Source organism: Scleropages formosus, chromosome 9, assembly GCF_900964775.1.
Source record: "Scleropages formosus chromosome 9, fSclFor1.1, whole genome shotgun sequence".
Lineage (NCBI taxonomy): Eukaryota > Metazoa > Chordata > Actinopteri > Osteoglossiformes > Osteoglossidae > Scleropages > Scleropages formosus.
In genome coordinates this window covers 30,356,119-30,374,262 of record NC_041814.1, presented here as the reverse complement: position 1 = coordinate 30,374,262, position 18,144 = coordinate 30,356,119, and the positions used below count along the sequence as shown (strand labels likewise).

Sequence of the window (18,144 nt, the reverse complement as noted above, 5' to 3'; positions counted from 1 at the left end):
TGTCCAGGGTATTATAAACTACGACATAGCTGCACACCGTATTATGTAGGCATGCGGTGATGTCATAAAAAATCCACTACATGACAGCTAATCTTAAGGTCCATACATCTCCAGTGCTGTTCAATGTACTCAGCGTTACAATTAAAGGTAGAGTACATGTACTTAACGATGAAGGCAAGTCAAGGCCAATCTTTTTAGCACTTACATCAAGGAAAAGCGTCAATTTAAAACAGCAGCTGCAGAGCCAAAGTCCAGCTGTAAAAATGTCCAGCAAGCAACCGGTGATAGAATAAATTAAAATTAATTTAAATAAATTGTACAGAGTTTGAAACAAGATACGAGAGCAGCGGCGCACAAATTGGACAGGGCGTCGAACACCAGCCGACAGCCTGAAGCCACGTGACCCGATATCTGTGGAAATTTAAACCCGCTGCTGTTCAGGGGTCAGGCCTGTCACAAGTAAACGAACTTCCAGGGGGAGAAAAAGCACTTTATAAAGGATATGTTGAGATTTTATCTGCATGAGCTACGACGGACCAGCTCTGGAATGGAAATAAATCTTCGACTCAGCAGCTAAAAATGGCACACATGTGGTTTAGAATTTTATTTTACTCTTGCATTTTTAACTCATTTACTGTGCTGCTTGAAAGTATGTGAACCAAATAGGGCCGATCATTATTCTTGTATAAAACATTAAAATAAACTTACAGAATGAGTCAATCACTATGATTTACACCCCTGATTCTACTGACCTACTTGGTTTAACCAATGAAACTTGGGCTCCACTTGTTTTTACACCTGCACTATTTGTGTGCTTCTACTACACACATGATTTCCTCTAAAACAACATATGGAATTGATCATCACACACCTATTATGTCACATGAGCAACTCTTGATTCTTATTAAATAAACCATTTTGTGGTAAAACTAAGGGACACAAGGGTGCACATACTTTCAAGCAGCACTGTCACTTATACTTCTCTCCAAAGTAACTCACAGCGCTATGTTTCTACACTGAGCTACTTACACTGATTTACCTGTTTATACAAGTGGATCATTTTTTTTACAGAATCCATTCATGGTGAGTACATTTACATTTATTTATTTAGCAGATGCTTTTCTCCAAATCGACTTCCAATGAACTCTATGTAGTGTTATCAGCCCACACACCTTATTCCAGCGAACACTAAGTGACCCCAGGGCAGCCGATGCCAGAGGCTTTGGAGAAGCTGCACCCGAACGACTCAGCACACACAGTGTTGGCGTTCCACATACTACTTCACCGGCACGTTGTTTGTTCACACCTTTGTTGCATGCATCCGCGTAGACCGCGTCCAGCGCATCCGCCGCTGCCAGTCCTGATCTTTGTCGACTTCCTGTGCTTTTTGGGCTGTACTGGCATCCATGAGTATCTCTGCAATGATGTGTTTGCTGGATGAAGAGGAGCCTTAAGCGTGGGGCTGTGACCAGCGGCGGGTGGTACTTTGGTCAAGCACCTGAACTCAACGGTTACCAGCTCCGGGGCTCAGGAGGGAACCGCTGTTGTACCCCTGAAGAATATGAGCCAGTCTCACCGGCTTGTGTGAATATCCAGGTGAGTTTCACCGGACGAAGTGAAAAATCCATAAGTTGCTGTGGAAAAGATTGTTTATGAACCCGAGTTCGAACAGTGTCCAGATCCAGGTCTGCTGGGTCTCCGCACACAAGGTTGTTGGCTGTGTCACAGGAGCAGCTGCGCTCCATGGTCATCCAGCTGCGACAACATCTCCATGGGACAACGAGGACACAGATCTTCAGTGTGAGGGATGAAGCCTCTCGTGCCCGTGGGGGGGGGGGGTGGGGGTCGCCGAAACAACAGAGGAACTCCAGTGTGTAAACACACACTGACCACAGCTGCACTGATGTGCTTCTAGATCACAGATTCACACGCAGCGCTCACAGCCCTGCCTGTGGAATTGTGGGAAAAGACCACTGAGCACAAAGTGAGCGCAGAGACTCTTTCCAAGATGCTTATTAAATGTTACATTTACTGCTGTATGTCAATCATGGACACACAGGGGCCCACCGGAGACTTTGGAACATACCTGTCCTCACTGGTTTCATTCCAGGTGAATAGAAGTCATTACCCCTATTAATATTGCATGTATTTACACTTATTTATTTAGCAGACACTTTTTTCCAAAGCAACATCCAATGAACTCTATGTAGTGTTATGAGCCTACACACCTTATTCACCATGGTGACTTACACTGCTAGAAACACTACTTACACTGGGTCACTCATCCATACATCAGTGGAACACACACATTATGGGGGGAACCTGAACAACATGTCATCAGACTGTTGGAGGAAACCAGAGCACCCAGAGGAAACCCACACAGAGAACATGCAAACTCCATGTAGACTGAGTGGGCATTGAACCCACATCCTCTCTCACCTCCCAGGCCCTGTGAAACAGCAGCTCTACTCGCTGTACCACCCCACCCTGAAGAGTGTGTGCGATCGCAATGACTGAATGACTGACCCTGGGGGGTGCAGGTGCTGAACAGTGAGCTCCTGCACCTGATCTTCTCTCTAATATCTGCCCATTCTTTCAGGAACTTCATCCCAACACCTTCTTCACCTTCTCTAGGGGGTTGGCTGGGAGGTGGGGGGGCGGTCTAAGTCACTCCACAATGGAAACTAATGCAGTTTAACGGCCTCATCAGCAGAACTGACGCGATTCTCTCATATTTCCGCCAGCTTTTCTAAGGCGGAGGTGGAGAAGACCCTGGACACTCCAGGGCGATGACACCATGTTCCTCATGTCAGTCTCCAGATAACATCTCATCCCCCGCTTGGTACATCTTATCTCCTGCTCTCCGCTCCGTGGCCTGGGGGCAAAAACACCCATTTATAAGATTAATGGAACAGCGTGCATCCTGCCAAGCCTGGTCTCCAGCGTGGCCACCGGGGCACGGCTGCCGGCTCATGCACTTGGAGAGGAGAGCCTGGGTGCCAGCGGAGGAGATGATGGGCAGTATGCCTGCCCCCCCAAGCAGCAGATGAGGGAGGGATGGTCTTTCCCTGACCCCCATCACTCTGTGCGGGGGAGGTACCAGAGGACCAAGCCTGGGAGCTTTTTAAACTTTTTGTTTTTTTTTTTTTCTTATTTTGCGCAATTTCACTCCACATCCCGAACTCCTGGAGGATTCTGGGTGGAGCTCCGAACACGGGCTGCCTCTCGGCGACGCGCGTTTCGCCACAGCCGTCTCGCAACCAACGGGTGCGCGCAGGAGTCGGCGCGCCTCCCCGGCGACGCTGTAAAAGGCGGCGCGCCCGTGCCGACACCCTCGGGACGCGCGCCTGCAGCGCGGTTACGCGCAGCCGGCAGGTGCCTGCGTGTGGTGGAACCCTCGCAGAGCATCCTCCGCTGGGGGTGTGTGGGAGCGCCGCTGTCCACCCCGCGCGCGGCACCTCATCGTGGACATCTGAACGTGTGTGTGTGTCTGTGTGTGTGTGTCTCGCTCGGACCCAACACGCTCGGCTGTTTCTTCTCGTCTTAAATACCTTCGATTTTGTTTCTTGGCGGCACGACGCGGAACTTGGAGCGCGTCATGCATCTTCTCTCCATGCCATCGTGGTCCTCGCTGAGGCTCAAGCTCGTCCTGCTCCATGTGTGGCTCCACAGGGACGCGTGGACGCTGGTAAGTGCAGAATCCTACCCCGAATCACCTCGTTTACTTTGTTTGGACTCTGCGATGCGAGCACACCTTTGACACCTTGCCATTGCCCCCCCTCCCTACCCCCGGCGTGGGGATTTTTACCTAAACATTTAAAAATGTAGAAGCAGAAATTCCACAACCTGTCCTGTCAAGGCAAGCGGACCCGACAAATCGTTGCGCAAAAAACGCGAGTCATTGCGCGCTTTCGCCGACACCCCGCTGCGTGTCTCGCTCGCGCGCTCGGACACACACACACACACACACACACACACACAAAGACAGAGACAAACACATCACATGCAGAAAAGTTCATGTCACACAAGTGCAGTATCATAGATAAACACACAGGGCTGCTGCGTGTCGGAGCTCCGGATCAGCGCGCGTTTCTCTCGTCTCGGTTCCTCAATTTCATTTCCATTGAACTTCAATCTCTTTTTCTCATTTTCTCCTCATTCATAACCGCACACGAACCTCAGACATGTGTCAGTGGGTCGATACATTTCGATCAGTGTTGTATCACTTTGTATCATTTTCTATAATTTTATACCACTTTTATATCATCCTGTCAGTTTCGTATTACTGTATCATATCGTTTTGTACCAGTTTTGTATCAGTTTGTATCATTTAAATAATTTAGCACTAGTTTCTTATTACTATGTATCATTTTACATCATTTAGTATCTTTTCTTTGGGTTTGTATCATTTATATCATGATTTTGTACCAGTTTTGTATTCCTTTGTGTCATTTTATATTAATATCTTTTTCTATCAGTTTGTATAATTTTATCATTTTGTATCATTTGTAAAAATTTGTATAGATTTTTCTCCTGGTGGTTACGGATGATCCAATGGCAGTGACGTAAAATATCATTTCCCCCTGGAGCTCAATCTGAGGCCCTGTTGAGATCATCTCTGCTCCTCCTCATGCTGCTCCTTAACTGCCGTGTTTTAGTGGTTAAGGCACTCGGACATGTGGTGCTGAATCCTGGTGTTAGAAAATGTGACTGAGAATGGAGCTGCCAGCAGCTGGAGGTTTGATAGTCGGATCATGTGTGCTGGGAACCACGAGTCCCCAGGCAAGCGGTGGGGTTGTGCTTCACTGTCGCCTGCTGTTATAGAGGATTGTCTGAGCAAGAACTCGCATCTGCAGGGCCGGGTGGGGAGTCCGTCATCTCGGCATGTTCGGATCACCAGCTTCACGTTCAGAGCTCCAGCTCCACATTCAAAGTTCCAGCTCCATGTTCCGTACTTCGGCTCCATTATTCAGAGATCTATCGCCACGATCAAAGCTCCAGCTCCAAATGCAGAGCTCCAGGTTCACGTTCAAAGGTCCTGCTCCATGTTCAGAGTTCTAGAAAGCTCTGAGTAGCAGCTCATGTTCAAAGCTTCGTCTCCACGTTCACACTACGGGTCCTTGTTGAGAACTCCGATTCTACTCTCAGAGCTCCAGCTCCGCATTGAAGGTTAAACTCATGCGTTGGTTACTTTGAGGAACACGCTTCCTTACCTCACTGTCCTTCTGTCCTTTCACACTAACTGACCTGAATGTAAATCATGAATTCAGTGAGACACTACTGAGGTCCAGGTGTAGGTGATTCAAATGTGCATACACATAAAAGTACTTAATTTATGAATATATATTCTGCTACATATATAAATGAATAAATGGAAAAAAATGAAGAGTAATTCCATAACCTCTTACCACCTACTCCTCAGGAATTTGAAAACACATTCTGAACAAGTTAACATATTTGGACAATGCAACCCTCCCAAAAAACTAATAATAATAATAATAATAATAATAGAATACTATTTTAAAAACCAAGTCTAATATCTAATACATAATGAGCAGTTCAAGGCTTAAACAGAATGGCTGCTGTTTTAATTTTCTAAAGCAGTTTATCCTTTGTGTCTTGCGAAGGTATTACTGAAATGTACAGTAACAGAACTCGTCCCACAGCCACATTACTGTGATCAAATGCCTCTGTCGAAGTGGACTGATCAATACTTGGCTAAAGGGAGCGGTCCTTGTTATCCCGGACCTTCTCCAGCAGTTTATGAGGCACGCGAGCGGCGGTTGTAGCAGCGGCTGGCCTGGTCATCACGAACACAGATTGCCTGAAGGTTGCTGGTTCACATCCTGGCAGTGCTAAGGTTGTGAATTGCTGTTGTGGTTGCAACCGTTGTCTTGCAATCAAAGAACCCGGGGTCAATTCTCACCTGCTGCTCTAGTTTGCTGCATGATGGCGCTTACTGTGAAGTGGTAGAGTAAAAATGACCCAGCTGTACAAATGGGTAAATTCCTGTAAATAACCTGTGCACAAACCTCAAGTTGCTTCAATAATAAGTGAGTAAATTATAATAATACTAATATTTCCAACAACTATTACAGAACTCACATTTGTGAGTGAAATCTGTAAGTAATTTTTCATATGAATTTAATATAGAGAGTCGTTGTGTGTTTAAATTATCGATAAGATGCTCAGATTTCAGGAAACATCTGCTGTGACTGATAGAGTCCCGACCTTCCACAGCAGGCGCCAGCGGTCACCTCCACCCCCAGCGTGGAACCATCTGCCCAAGAAGGAGGCAGAGAGCTCTCACACACTCCTAGGTATACAAACACACACACACACACACGGTGGGGGGTGCTGCGCTGCCGGGTCCTTGGCTTCCACCCACACGTGGCTCCTGTAGCCCTTGGCACCAGCGTTAGGAGCGAGATTTTTTCTGGACCCCCGCCGACCTCACTGGGGGGGGGTCACATCTGGATGGGCGGACGGAATCATCGCTACTTCACTGGAGGTCACCTGGCAACCAAGAGGGGGATGACGGTGATAATGGACTGATTGAGGGATGCGCTGGAGCACAGGCTGTGCGAGCTGGAGCAGGGGGTCAAACTCCTTGGCTGCAGGTTCGAACCGCACAGGTTTCCCGCGCTGCACGGTGTCACCGTGCACTTTAAATTGTTACAAGACCCAGCCTCTGCTCATCATTCATCCTTCATCCCCTTTGGCAGAGTATCACCCTGAAAAAATCACCGCTCCAGCGCCTGGTGCTATTTGAGCGCCTCTGTGTTTGCAGTCAGGTTTCCGATGAAAGAGCTCGGGGTTCGAGAACTTCGCCAAAGGGAACCATCACCTCCTGGGTGCCAGCGCTCCGAATCTGGGGTCTTTCGGCTTTTCGGTTACGCTTCCTGAGTGCGATGCTCTGTGTGTGTGTGTGTGTGTGTGTGTGTATAACGAGTGGTCCTTTTGATGGAAAGCGGTGCTGAGGAAAAGGGGCTGCGATGAGACGGAGGCCTGGGAAGCGATCGGGCCGAAATGCAGAACGTCCTTGAGTGATGGAGAGCAGGACGAGGGAGATCAAAGCCAGCGGGGTGGTACTCGCTCACGCTGCTTCCTTGGGCGGTCGCGGGCGGTGCCGCACCCCGTTCGGGAAAAAAAAAAAAATCATAAATGTTTAAAGAGGAAACGGGTGGTGAGAGGAGCGCCTTGCGATAATGAGTCCGACGGCACTTGTGTCGACTGCGAAATGAGCTGAGAGCAATGCTCTCCTCTGAGGACGCATTGCGCAGCAACTGCAGGCCACCCTGCCATACACACACACACACACACACACACACACCCAAAATGATACCTGTGGTATTTAATACTGACAATAGTTCATATTTTATCTCATGTTGATACACGGCACTTGTTTGAGCGTCATAGGCCAGAGGCTGAGATGATGAGACCCTGGTGATAGATATGATATCATACATATTTTGTGTGTGTGTGTGTAGACAGTATACGTGCACACTGTGCTGGTGCGTGTTATGTATGTTGCTGTGTACTTCGTACTTCGAAGCCCACTGGCGTTCAGCGTAAGCTTGTTCCTCCGCGATGGAAGGCCAGGTGACAACCATGATGTGTAGGTGTGGTGTTAGGGGAGGGGGGATGTGTGCAGGTGGACGGGCCACCAGGACGGGAAAGGGGAGATGGACGAGGAGGTGCACACAGCTCCGTGGCTCACAGTGCAGAATGTCCTGAAGGTGCTGCACATGGAGTCCAGATCCATTTAGGCAGAGAGGTCATTCAGTGGACTCAGGAGGGACTCAGTGTGTATCGTATCAATACGAGTGCTGGTCACCACCGCTCATGTCTCTGCTAGGTGGCGCTCTGCACTCAGTGTGGTGTTATTACTGCTGAGCTAATATCTTTACCGCTACCACCTCGACCACCAGCATGGCTGGTATGATTGCTGTCACTGGTATCTCCAGTCAGCGCAGTACCATTTACTGTGTTCCCATGTATCTTGCGGTCAAAAAGATGGTCAGAGGATCTGCACGTTGATACCTTCGGGAAAGATCACTCCCAACATTCCAGCAAGAGCACTGACCTCCTCTGCATCTGGCTGTTCAATGGTCACGCTCACAAGGGGTCCAGAATTGAAAGTCTGAAGGTTCTCAGTTTTGTCCCCAATGTGGAATAATGAGCTCTGTGTCCTTCAGAGCTGCTGAATTCCTCTTACATTGAAGAAGGGTCTTGAACCCATGTCTTTGAGAGCCACTGTTCTCCTGATCTCCTGACAGCTCCATCAATGAGTCCAACACCATCTGCTATGATTGTGTATGTATTTGCTATTTGAATGTCACTTCTATGGGAGCTACTGCAGGGATGTGAACCAGCAACATGGTGGTGTCACACACACAAAAGAGAACTGTTGAATATTCTGGGAGAAGGTGTCTGTTTCTTAAGCTCTTCATTTGTTGTCCAGCTTCTCTGAGTTTTTCATTGCTGGCTGAACTAAATCCTCACAGTTTCAGAAGCATTTCTAGAATTTCACTGTGGAAAAAATGCATGATCAGTCAAGACTCCAAAGTCCTGGATGGGGTGTCGAACCCTCATTTATGTGACTGAGGTTTTCCCGTCTTTGTCACTGATGTCAACTTTTGGTGACCATGTAGAGTGCCTGGAACTTTCTGTTCTCTGCTTGTTTTGAGGGGGTATGTCCATATTCACCATGGTTGAGTCCATCCATCTGGTTGCTGCTCTTCTTCTTCTTCTTCTTCTTCGTTCTTCATGTTGTTGTTGTTGTTCTTCTTCTTCTTCTTTTTCATTCCTGTCTTTTTGAGGGAGTTCAATCTTCTCAGGTCCAAAGAAGACAACCTCAGTCCCATCACATATGCTTCCGGTGATAGCTTTGCTGTGGTCGTATCAACGTTCTCCACTATCCAAATGTTTGTTTGTTTGTTTGTTTGTTTTTGTTTGTAGGAGAACATTTCTCTCTCTTTAATTGGATGGACGAAGGGATGAACAGTACAGTTTCGGCTGCAGTGAATTCGTAGCCAAAGAACCGTGTCCATGGGAAGCGTAAGGGAAGGGAAGCGTAATATTATCAAACATTATCATAGTATTTAAGATTATGTGCTGCACACTTTGCTAAATTATGCAGAGTCTTCCGATTTAAATGTTCTCTGATTGCGCTGCTTTGTGTTTCTTAGCAATGAAATATGTTACAAACTGTTTGTAAATCCCGTCCGGCTGTTCCACTGATTTACATCGTACGTAAGTAGACTGTCAGTAACTTTATTAAAGATAATGAATCCTTATTAAATTATGTGGGTACAGTGGGGGGTGGGGGGGATGGGGGCGGAATGACGACACTGTGTTAATTATATTTATGTAAATGACAAAGCTTGGAAGGTTTTCTTTGAAAGGTGCCATTAATTTTTTTTTCCACATACCCTGGACCTTGATCACCCGTTCTTTATTTAATTAGTGTGTGATTTTGTTTCAAATGACATGTAATGAGGTCATGTGAACTGTGCTGGATACTGTGTGCTGATATATGACAAAACCAAGCGATTTTAGTCTGGCTCCATCTCGTCAACTTACAGTCTGCCGCTTGACCTCCCGCAGCGACTCCCACTTGGACGGGCGCTTCTTCGCGATGGTTGGGCGCAATTTGCAATTTTTAACGATCACAATCCACGTGTGGAGAAGGTTGACAAAGGAGAAAGCAGTGAGTAAAGGCTGTTGCTGGTGCTGCTGACCACACTGGGGGTCTAAAAAAGTGACCGACCCACGGGGAACGTGCTGCAGAGCAGCTTTGCAGGGGTGCTGGGAAATGCCAGCGTGGAGGAGGCCTTTCGCAGCACCTCTACATCTACCGTCTTCTGCGACAGTAAATTTTGACGGCCTTCCCTCCGCGGTCGATAAATCCTCTATTCATTTCCAGCGCACTCATCTAGTATGAGCTCTTGAGAGCCGTAGGCTGAGAGGTGACCGCTTGGGGGGCAGCTCCGGCTGTGCGGCATACCGCGGTGTCTTACTCACGGTTGGCTCATGGGCTCTGCCTGTGTTTTTACACCCCTGTCCTTTCCACCACTGTCGATTAGCACCATTTACCTTGTCGCCTAGTGACGGGCTTCACTCCACCTCCTGAGGAGGGTTGGGAAAGCAGGTGCTGGGTTGGGAGGGTAGTCGCGAGGGGCTCTCGGTACCTGCGGTGCCCTGCTACACACCCCCGGGGTGGGTAGCTTCTGCTGGGACAGCGAGCCGGTTGGGTAAATCCTTGGGCCCTGCAGTACGCTGGTACCAGAGCGCTTTTCCACCTCAACCACGACCTCTAACCCAGAAGATCACTCCCACCAGTTCGATACTCCATGCCATGGTGTGCTCTGAGTGTGTGTGTGAGTGAGAGAGAGAGCAACGTTCCCGAAATGTTGTCACAACATTCCAGTATCACCGACACAATAAAACAGAAAACTGAGTTTAAAATGTAACGTTAATATAAACTCACAGTTCAATAATCTCCCGCCTTACCAGGGTAATTTGTTCCTGAAAAGGCCTTGATTTCTTGGAAGGTGGAAATTTTACCATTATTTCAATGGGAAAAACTTTCAATGTTTTCCTGAGCCCCAAAAGGAACATCTATTTATATCACCAAATACCATTAAAATGGGCAGAGTTACTTCAATAGTTGGCACTAATTGTAGTAACGCAACATAACAAGGCAGTTCATCATCATCATCAATAAAAATAACAACAACAACAACAGTCATAATAATAATAATAATAATAATAATAATAATAATAATAATAATAATTGAATGTCTCTCTACCTGCATTTTTCCACTTCTTTCAAAATGACTGGAGCTACTTGAGGTCAGGACCTTGCTCAAGGGCACTACAGCAGTTGATGGGATTTGTACCTGTGACCTTCAGATAATAAAGAATCAACCGAAGACACAGAGGGAAGAAGGATCAATGTCCACTTTTTAAAGAAATTGTGAAATTGGTGCCACCTACTTAATGATGCTGAACCACATATTAACACTATAGCAAAGTAAATATAGCTCAAGGTGAAAGAATGGTCAGAGTCCATAGGGTAAGAGCGCGGTGAACAGTATATTGGTGTTTTCAGTATGGCACACGGACATGAGTAAAGTGGTTTTGTTGTGATCAGTCAATTTAGCCTTAGAAAGAGTTTAAATGTGAAAACTGTAGTAAAGATGGACTATTTTGATGGACAACCAAGTCTGAGCAAAACCAAAGACACAAAAATAACGTATGAAGAGGATTGAGTTGCTTCATGATGGTCTGACACACATTTCTACATCTTTACCATAAAATTTTTACATGAACACGACTCATAGTCTTAAAAAAACGGACATTTTTTTCTCTTCCAAAGAGAGTTTATGGACCTTAATTGTCCTTCCCTCTGCGTCACGGTCAGGTGTTGAGAATGTGGTGTGTGGATGACGACCTGGTGTCAGCGGTGAAGATTCACCTTCTTCATTCCTTCACTTCTCAGCGGTCCAGCAGGAAGCCCCCCTGTGGAGCCTGAAGCCATCTGGCTTATATTGTATCCTTAATGTGCAAATTTAGGTTTTGACCACCACTGGGCCCAACTGCCCCCCTGGGGTCCGGTCCTTTATTTAAACCATCAACGTCCTTCAGCTCCTGCACTTCCTTATGACCAGAAAGTGACCTTAGACCCTGTCACCTTCCTCCGCAGGCCGATGCCATCCACCCCGACTGTGCGATAATAACGCAGCTCGCCAAAGCCCAGGAGCTGTGCCTGCTGGCCCGCAGGCAGGAGGCCCGAAACTGGACCACAAGGACAGGTGAGAGCCCAAAACGGGGGTTCGAAGGGGTTTGAACACAGAGCTCATTTTCTGCTGATGCCTTGGACTGATGACAGTGGGAGCGTCCAGGCCTGTAGGGGAGTGATCACAGTTACGCTTGTAGGACAGCCAGGACAAATGAGCCGAGTGTGCTGTTTTGGACCGGTATCCACCCCTCGTCTGCCCACCTTACACACCACAAACCCTTCTGTGTAGCTTCTGTCTCACCTCAAAGGAAGTCACAGAAGGACACACTGATCCTGCACTGAAAAGCCATGATTGTGCGTCCGCGGGCTACCTGACCGCAACCTGAGTGTGTGTGCGGGGCGCTGGGGGGATGGGGGCGTGTGGGTTCTTGTCTGACTGAAGATAAGACAACGAAAGCCTGACATTTTTCAATAGGTGAGCGAGACCGGCGCAGCGACCTCGCTGATGTCAGCTCCACAAAGCGGTGTGGACCGTCGATAGTGCGGCCCAGCCGCCGCCCGCCCCGAAGGAGCTCGTCCGTCACCTTGTTATGTCTAATGGAAAACGAGGGGGGGGGGGGGCGCGGTTGCCCCGGGGTTCCCGTAGCCGGATTGGGCCAACGCCGCAGCAGGCAATGACAAGATGTAATCAGGTGTAGAGGAGGGAAGATTAGACGTGCTAACTCAGCCGAGGCTGGCGGGTCTCCATGGACAGAGGACAGGATGGACTCACAAGTGACCCCATTAAACCCAGCTGAGAATAAAAGGAGATGCTCAGCCCAATCTGCTGTTCAGTGCCGATTGTTCACCCATCCATCCCATAATAGCGCAATGGTCCTCCTCTTGTTATTGATCCCTGACAGCTTTTGCATTCCGATACGAGGTGTAAACACTACGGAAGTGAGCTGAACGAAGGTGGCCCCACTCTCCCATTCTGCTTAGCTGCTCTTTACTGCCATCTATTGTCTCGGAGGGTAAAAACAGTTTCGTTTGCTCTGCAACAGGTGGGAATTTTAGAAAACGGATTAGAGAATGAAATGTAAATATACACTTAAATATAAAAAATAAACTGGGAAGTATAAAGTTATAACTGAACCACTCGTAACATGAGGAGCCCATGAACTGTAAGCTTGAGGGGGGCGACGGACTGGGGCCTTAATTGCTTGCTGCAAATATGGACTTGTTTTAAAATCGAACAAAGTTTCCAGCTACAGCTCGGTCCCTTTGGACGAGCAGTGAGCAAATTAAAATCATAATTAAACGTAATGTGATTAAAAATGCATGATAAATAAATAAAACCTTTCATCTGCGTGGTTTGGCAGAAATGCCCTGTGGGACCTCCGCTGTTTGCACCAGGCTGCGGAGGATGATCTGTGCCTCGGGTTCCAACGGTGCACCATCACACCCCCATCACACCCTCGTCCACTGAACACGGCGTTGAACCCGTCCTGCTGGATTGTTTCAGAAATGTCTCTCAATGTGTCCAACGTTTCAAAGGTGACCAGGAGGGCTGGATGTCCACCTAGGGCAGGATTGTTCAACCTTTCCTGAACAAAGGCCTCGGGTTCGAGGGCCACACGTGCAAAAATCATAGTTTGTCACGTTCTGAATGTTAAATGCCTAAAATGAAATGCATATATACTGTACATATGTATATATACAGTATAAAATGGACAGCTGGTAGCGTAGTCTTTAGAGGTGCTGCTGCCTCTGGACCTGAAGGTTGCAGGCTTGATTCCCCCTCTAGTAATAGTACCCTTGAGCAAGGTTCCTTTCCTAAACTGCTATAGTAAAATTACCCAGCTGTATAAATGGGTAAATTATTGTAAGCTGCTTTGGAGAAAAGTGTCACACAAAAGTAATGTTCATATATATATAAAGCTGTTTTATTTAGGTGTGGTGTTTGTTCAAATATCTATCTCACTATTTTTGTGTTATCATGCGATTGCATAGAATTTACACTATTTATTGTAGGTATGTAGTTCAGAAACTATGATCTCTGTGTCCTGCAAAGCATAATACAAGTATAATAAATACAAGGTAAAACAGTGTAATTACAAAAAGAGTCACTAAACTCAGCTTTCCTCTGCGCTCCTATCTAGTTCGCTCCTGTACTTTGTCCTTTTTGGACTAAATCCCGTGTATTTTTAGTCCACCGGAAAAGACGAGTCCCAAAGAATTCCAGGCACTTGCGTCCCTACGTGTCTTATGCGTGGTCTTTGTGACCCTGTCGGAAGAGGAAGCAGAGGAGTGAAAGATGGCACAATAGTATAAATGTACCGAGGCACCCATCGTGAGGACAAATAAACAGAAAAGGACAAAGGGGACAAAGCGGGACCTGCTCTCCAATGTCAGCACGGTAGCGTCCTCCACCTGTGTCCTCTCATCCCTCTTAACAGAAATCAAAGTTAATAGCCTCTGCGATTTACATTATTAATTCCTTTTGAAAAATTAAATGCTTCAATCAGATCTTTCCGTTTGGGCGCATTTTAATGAGGCTAAAGAGATTAGAGGGACTGTTAAGTGATTCTCGTCACATGTGCGACGCATCTGCTCTTCTCTACATGCGTGGGACCTGCCTTGGACCTGCCTGCTGTTTTCTGCAGCCACATGTGGGACCCTTGTGGACCTGTTTAGGACTTTCCCAGGTTCTGTCTCTGGCAATTCTGCTCTTCTCTGCCCCCTCTACGTGGGACCTGCCTGGTTTACCAGAGACCTGTCTGCTGCTCTATATACTCACTCACACAAGACGTGTCTGGAACCCACCCGAGACCCGTCTACTCATTGATATGGTCACGCACACGGTTCCCATGTGGGCCCTGTCTGAAACCCATCTAGGATGCATCTGCTGTTCTCTGCACTCCCATGTGGGACTCGTTTGCATCTCACGAACGTGTCTGGAACCCTTCTGGGAGCCATCTGAGACCTTTCTATAACCTGAGCGGAACCCTTCTTGGACATCGCTGCTCTCACAATTACAGACACAGTTACAGGCTGAGACACAACTACACACACGGTGACGCAAAACCCGAGTGAGACAGCATCTGCTGTCCTCTACACTTCCATGTGAAGCCTGTCTGGAATCCGTCTGGAATGTGTCTTGGACCCATCTTTTGTTTTATACAGTCATGCAAATGAGATCCTTCTTGAACGAATCTGAAATGCATATAGAACCTCTCTGGAACCCTTCTTGGACCTCTCTGGGACCTGTCTGCAGTCATTCACTTGCACATGTGGAACCTGTCTGGAACCTATCTGGAACTTGTCTGAGACCCATCTAGATCCTGACCGGGACCAAACTGCTATTCTCCACATTCCCATGTGGGACCTGTCAGGAATCCATGTGAAACCTGTGTGGAACCCATCTAGGACCTGTCCGAAACACGACTCCTGTTCTTTGCGTGCTCGTGTGGAACCCATGTGGAAACCGCCTGGAACCTGTGTGGAACCCATCTGGTTTTACCTTTTCAGCCCTTTTCTAGCTTTGAGCGAAAAGATGGAAGGCGAGTGCTACATGAAGGTCCTGGTCCGACTGAGGCTGCAGTTAAAAATTCCGGTCCTCATGGATCGTAAGCTGCGGTACTTTTCATTCTGCCTCAGTTCAGTCGCTGTTTGAGATGTAAATCAGGTGCTTGTTAACGTGCATTCTCAAACTTGAAGGAAGGCTGCTCTCGAGGGCAGATGCCATCAACCTCTGGTGAACAATAGCCTCTGCTCCTCTCTGAATACCCAGAATCCCTTTAGTCCTGGTTCATCTCAATGTCTTCTTGATTCCAGTTGGATCCCTGGAGACTTTAACCATGTGTCTTTCATACCACCGCTGACACATATTGTATGGATTTGCAGGGCAGTGTGAAGAACACATTGATGGACACTTTAAAGAGCTTGTTCCTGTCCTATCTTTACATTTTCATTTCTATAGAGGTTGAGGTTGCTAACTAAGCAGGTATGGAAAACTCGTACAGCACTGCAGGAAATATGTAGGACACACAAGAGTTGTGCAAAATAATATGGTTGTTAAGGGTGGTGAAGTTGATGTGAACTCTTACTGACCACATGTGTAGCTATGTCTCTTATTTTCCTGTCCTCCACTTGAGTTCTTACTGTTGAAATGTGTGTCCATTCTCACTGAGGTTCACTCCTTCCATACGGTCGCTGCTGGTGTGAAATTTAGAGCCGTTGCTTTGAAAGTCCTGGGTTCAAACCCCTGCTGCTGTTGTAGAACACTTGAGGAAGACCCTTACCCTGAACCCTTCAGGTGAATAAGTTGCCTAGCGGTATAAATGAGTGAAATAGGGTAAGTAGCTTAGCATCCTAGCATACTTAGCATGAAAGGATCATTTTTCCCTCTCTTAGTCATCTGAGACTGTAACCGTAACTATGCTGTAGCAGGTGCCCTTATCCATACTGTTACATTAGGAGGCGAGAGAGACCAGAACCAGTCCACGTCCACTTGACTTATTATACAAGCTCAGTCTGACGTAAACCCTTTGACTATAACTCTTTGTCCTGGAGACATTTGCTAATCTGCTGGTGCTCATAACCTCCGCAGCTGTCCGTTTATCTTAGTCAAAAAAAAAAAAAAAACTGTCTATTTGAACTTGTGATCTGAAGTTTTCCGGTTCAAGTTCTGCTGCTGCCGCACCTCTGAATAAAGTACAGGTGCTGAACTGTGGGAACACCCAGCTGTGTAAAACGCAGTAATTTCCTTTATCCAAAAGCATTACGTAGTTCAAGAATAATGGTACTGCAGTTGCTTTTGAGAGGTTTTAATACAAAGTGTTGCAGACAAAGAGAAACCAAAATGCATCAAGTACATTCTTTATAGTTTTGTTTGCTATTTTTGCGGCTACATTCATTTTTTTTTTTTACCCTCTTCTAACTTTTGCTCATGTCCATTCCTTGAAGGTCAAACCAGCACAAGTCCTTTTGGGACTGTATTGTACAACAGTCTGCTCCCAAGACCAGATTTTTGGTCTCAGAATTCGAGTTGCACACATCTGAGTGCACGTAACGCCTGACCCATCAGCAAATGGAAATTCAGTCGTGATAGTGGGCGGAGTCTGGTGACTACCAACGTTCCGTCTAATCAGTGGACGGCTCTTCCTTAAACTGGCCAATAGCATTTCGGTGAACGCTGCCTTTGAATAGAGTCAGAATATACTGTGGCAACAACCGTGAGCAACTGACACGTTCCCTTGAGTGAGGTGAGGTGAGGCTTTAGGTGAAGGTAACTTTGGTGTAGTTAGTGCTATTTATTTGAGGTTAAAAGAGGGTATAATTAGCAGGTCTTACTTTTTAGTGTTTTATTATTAGTATGGTAGTGTTAGTATTAATTTAATTAGTGAATAAATATTTTAATTATTGGAAATTATGAATGGCAGAAGTTAGACAGTGTGTGGAACCAGACACCCTTGGTGGGCTGGTGATCTGTTAGAAGAAAAAAAAAATATAGTATCAATGTTATAGAAGACTGTTGGAATTATGGAAGAAAAGACCATGTGGAAATGTTACAATGATGTTTCTCATTAGGCTGCTTTGTTCTTCTGCACATGGAGAGTTTCTGAACCAAAATATTTCGAAATCTGAATTTTACTTAATATTTCTCATGTAGTCTTTCCTCTTTAATGGTTTACTATGGCCCCTGGCAGAAGAACACCGTGGGTCCATTCCCGACTCGTAGAAAAGAACAGTTTAATCATAACGGGAAGATTAGAGGAGATTAGATCGTATTTGTTCTTGTGCTTATCCTCTTTTGTTGGGACCTCAACCAGACAACATGAACACAATGTGGGGTTTGATATTTCATACTGGGCATCACCCATAGGTGCCTTTCATTTCCTGCGGTGCGCAGCCCAGGGAATCGATAGCACGCTGGTAGCTGGAAATTGGGTGCGTGATGCTGCTTCCGCCCATCGTTGGCTGCTGCCCGCGGGCATCTCAGCGCGCTCTGTGGCCGCTCTCAACGCCGTTTACATTTTCCTCGCCCTTCGCTTGGCAGATGTGAGGCGCATGGGCAAAGTGGCAAATATGTAAACGCCGAGTGTGTACAGTGGACTTGGGCAAGTTGGCATGAGTGGAATTCAAAACAACTGACACAGCTTGGCCAAAAGAAGTCAAGTACTGCTCTTTGCTTCTGGGGCTGATGTTCCAAAGTGACACGAGGAAGGTTAGGTGACTGATGTTGAAGGTTGTTGTTTCCAAGGGATGCTTTACTGGTCAAAGGTTTCAGTACATGTGGCCAACTTGGGCAATACTTGTATGGGATGAATGGGTGAGAAAACCCAAATTATAGCAACCTACATGTGTGGAAGTGTTGCAGAAGACCTGGGAGCTCATTACCTGATCAAAATTTCTGA

The 18,144-nt window shown here is 46.7% G+C and overlaps 1 protein-coding gene across 1 annotated transcript in view; it reads left to right on the top strand.

Annotated features, from left to right (window-relative positions):
• The first annotated feature begins 3,261 nt into the window (after nucleotides 1-3,261).
• The window catches only part of ghrhrb (growth hormone releasing hormone receptor b), a 45,667-nt gene continuing 30,784 nt past the window's right edge, over nucleotides 3,262-18,144 (top strand). The window contains exons 1-2 of the mRNA XM_029254958.1: nucleotides 3,262-3,688; nucleotides 11,711-11,819. Coding sequence (XP_029110791.1) covers nucleotides 3,599-3,688; nucleotides 11,711-11,819 — 199 coding nt within the window. The 5' untranslated portion in view covers nucleotides 3,262-3,598. The remainder of the gene's footprint in view (nucleotides 3,689-11,710; nucleotides 11,820-18,144) is intronic.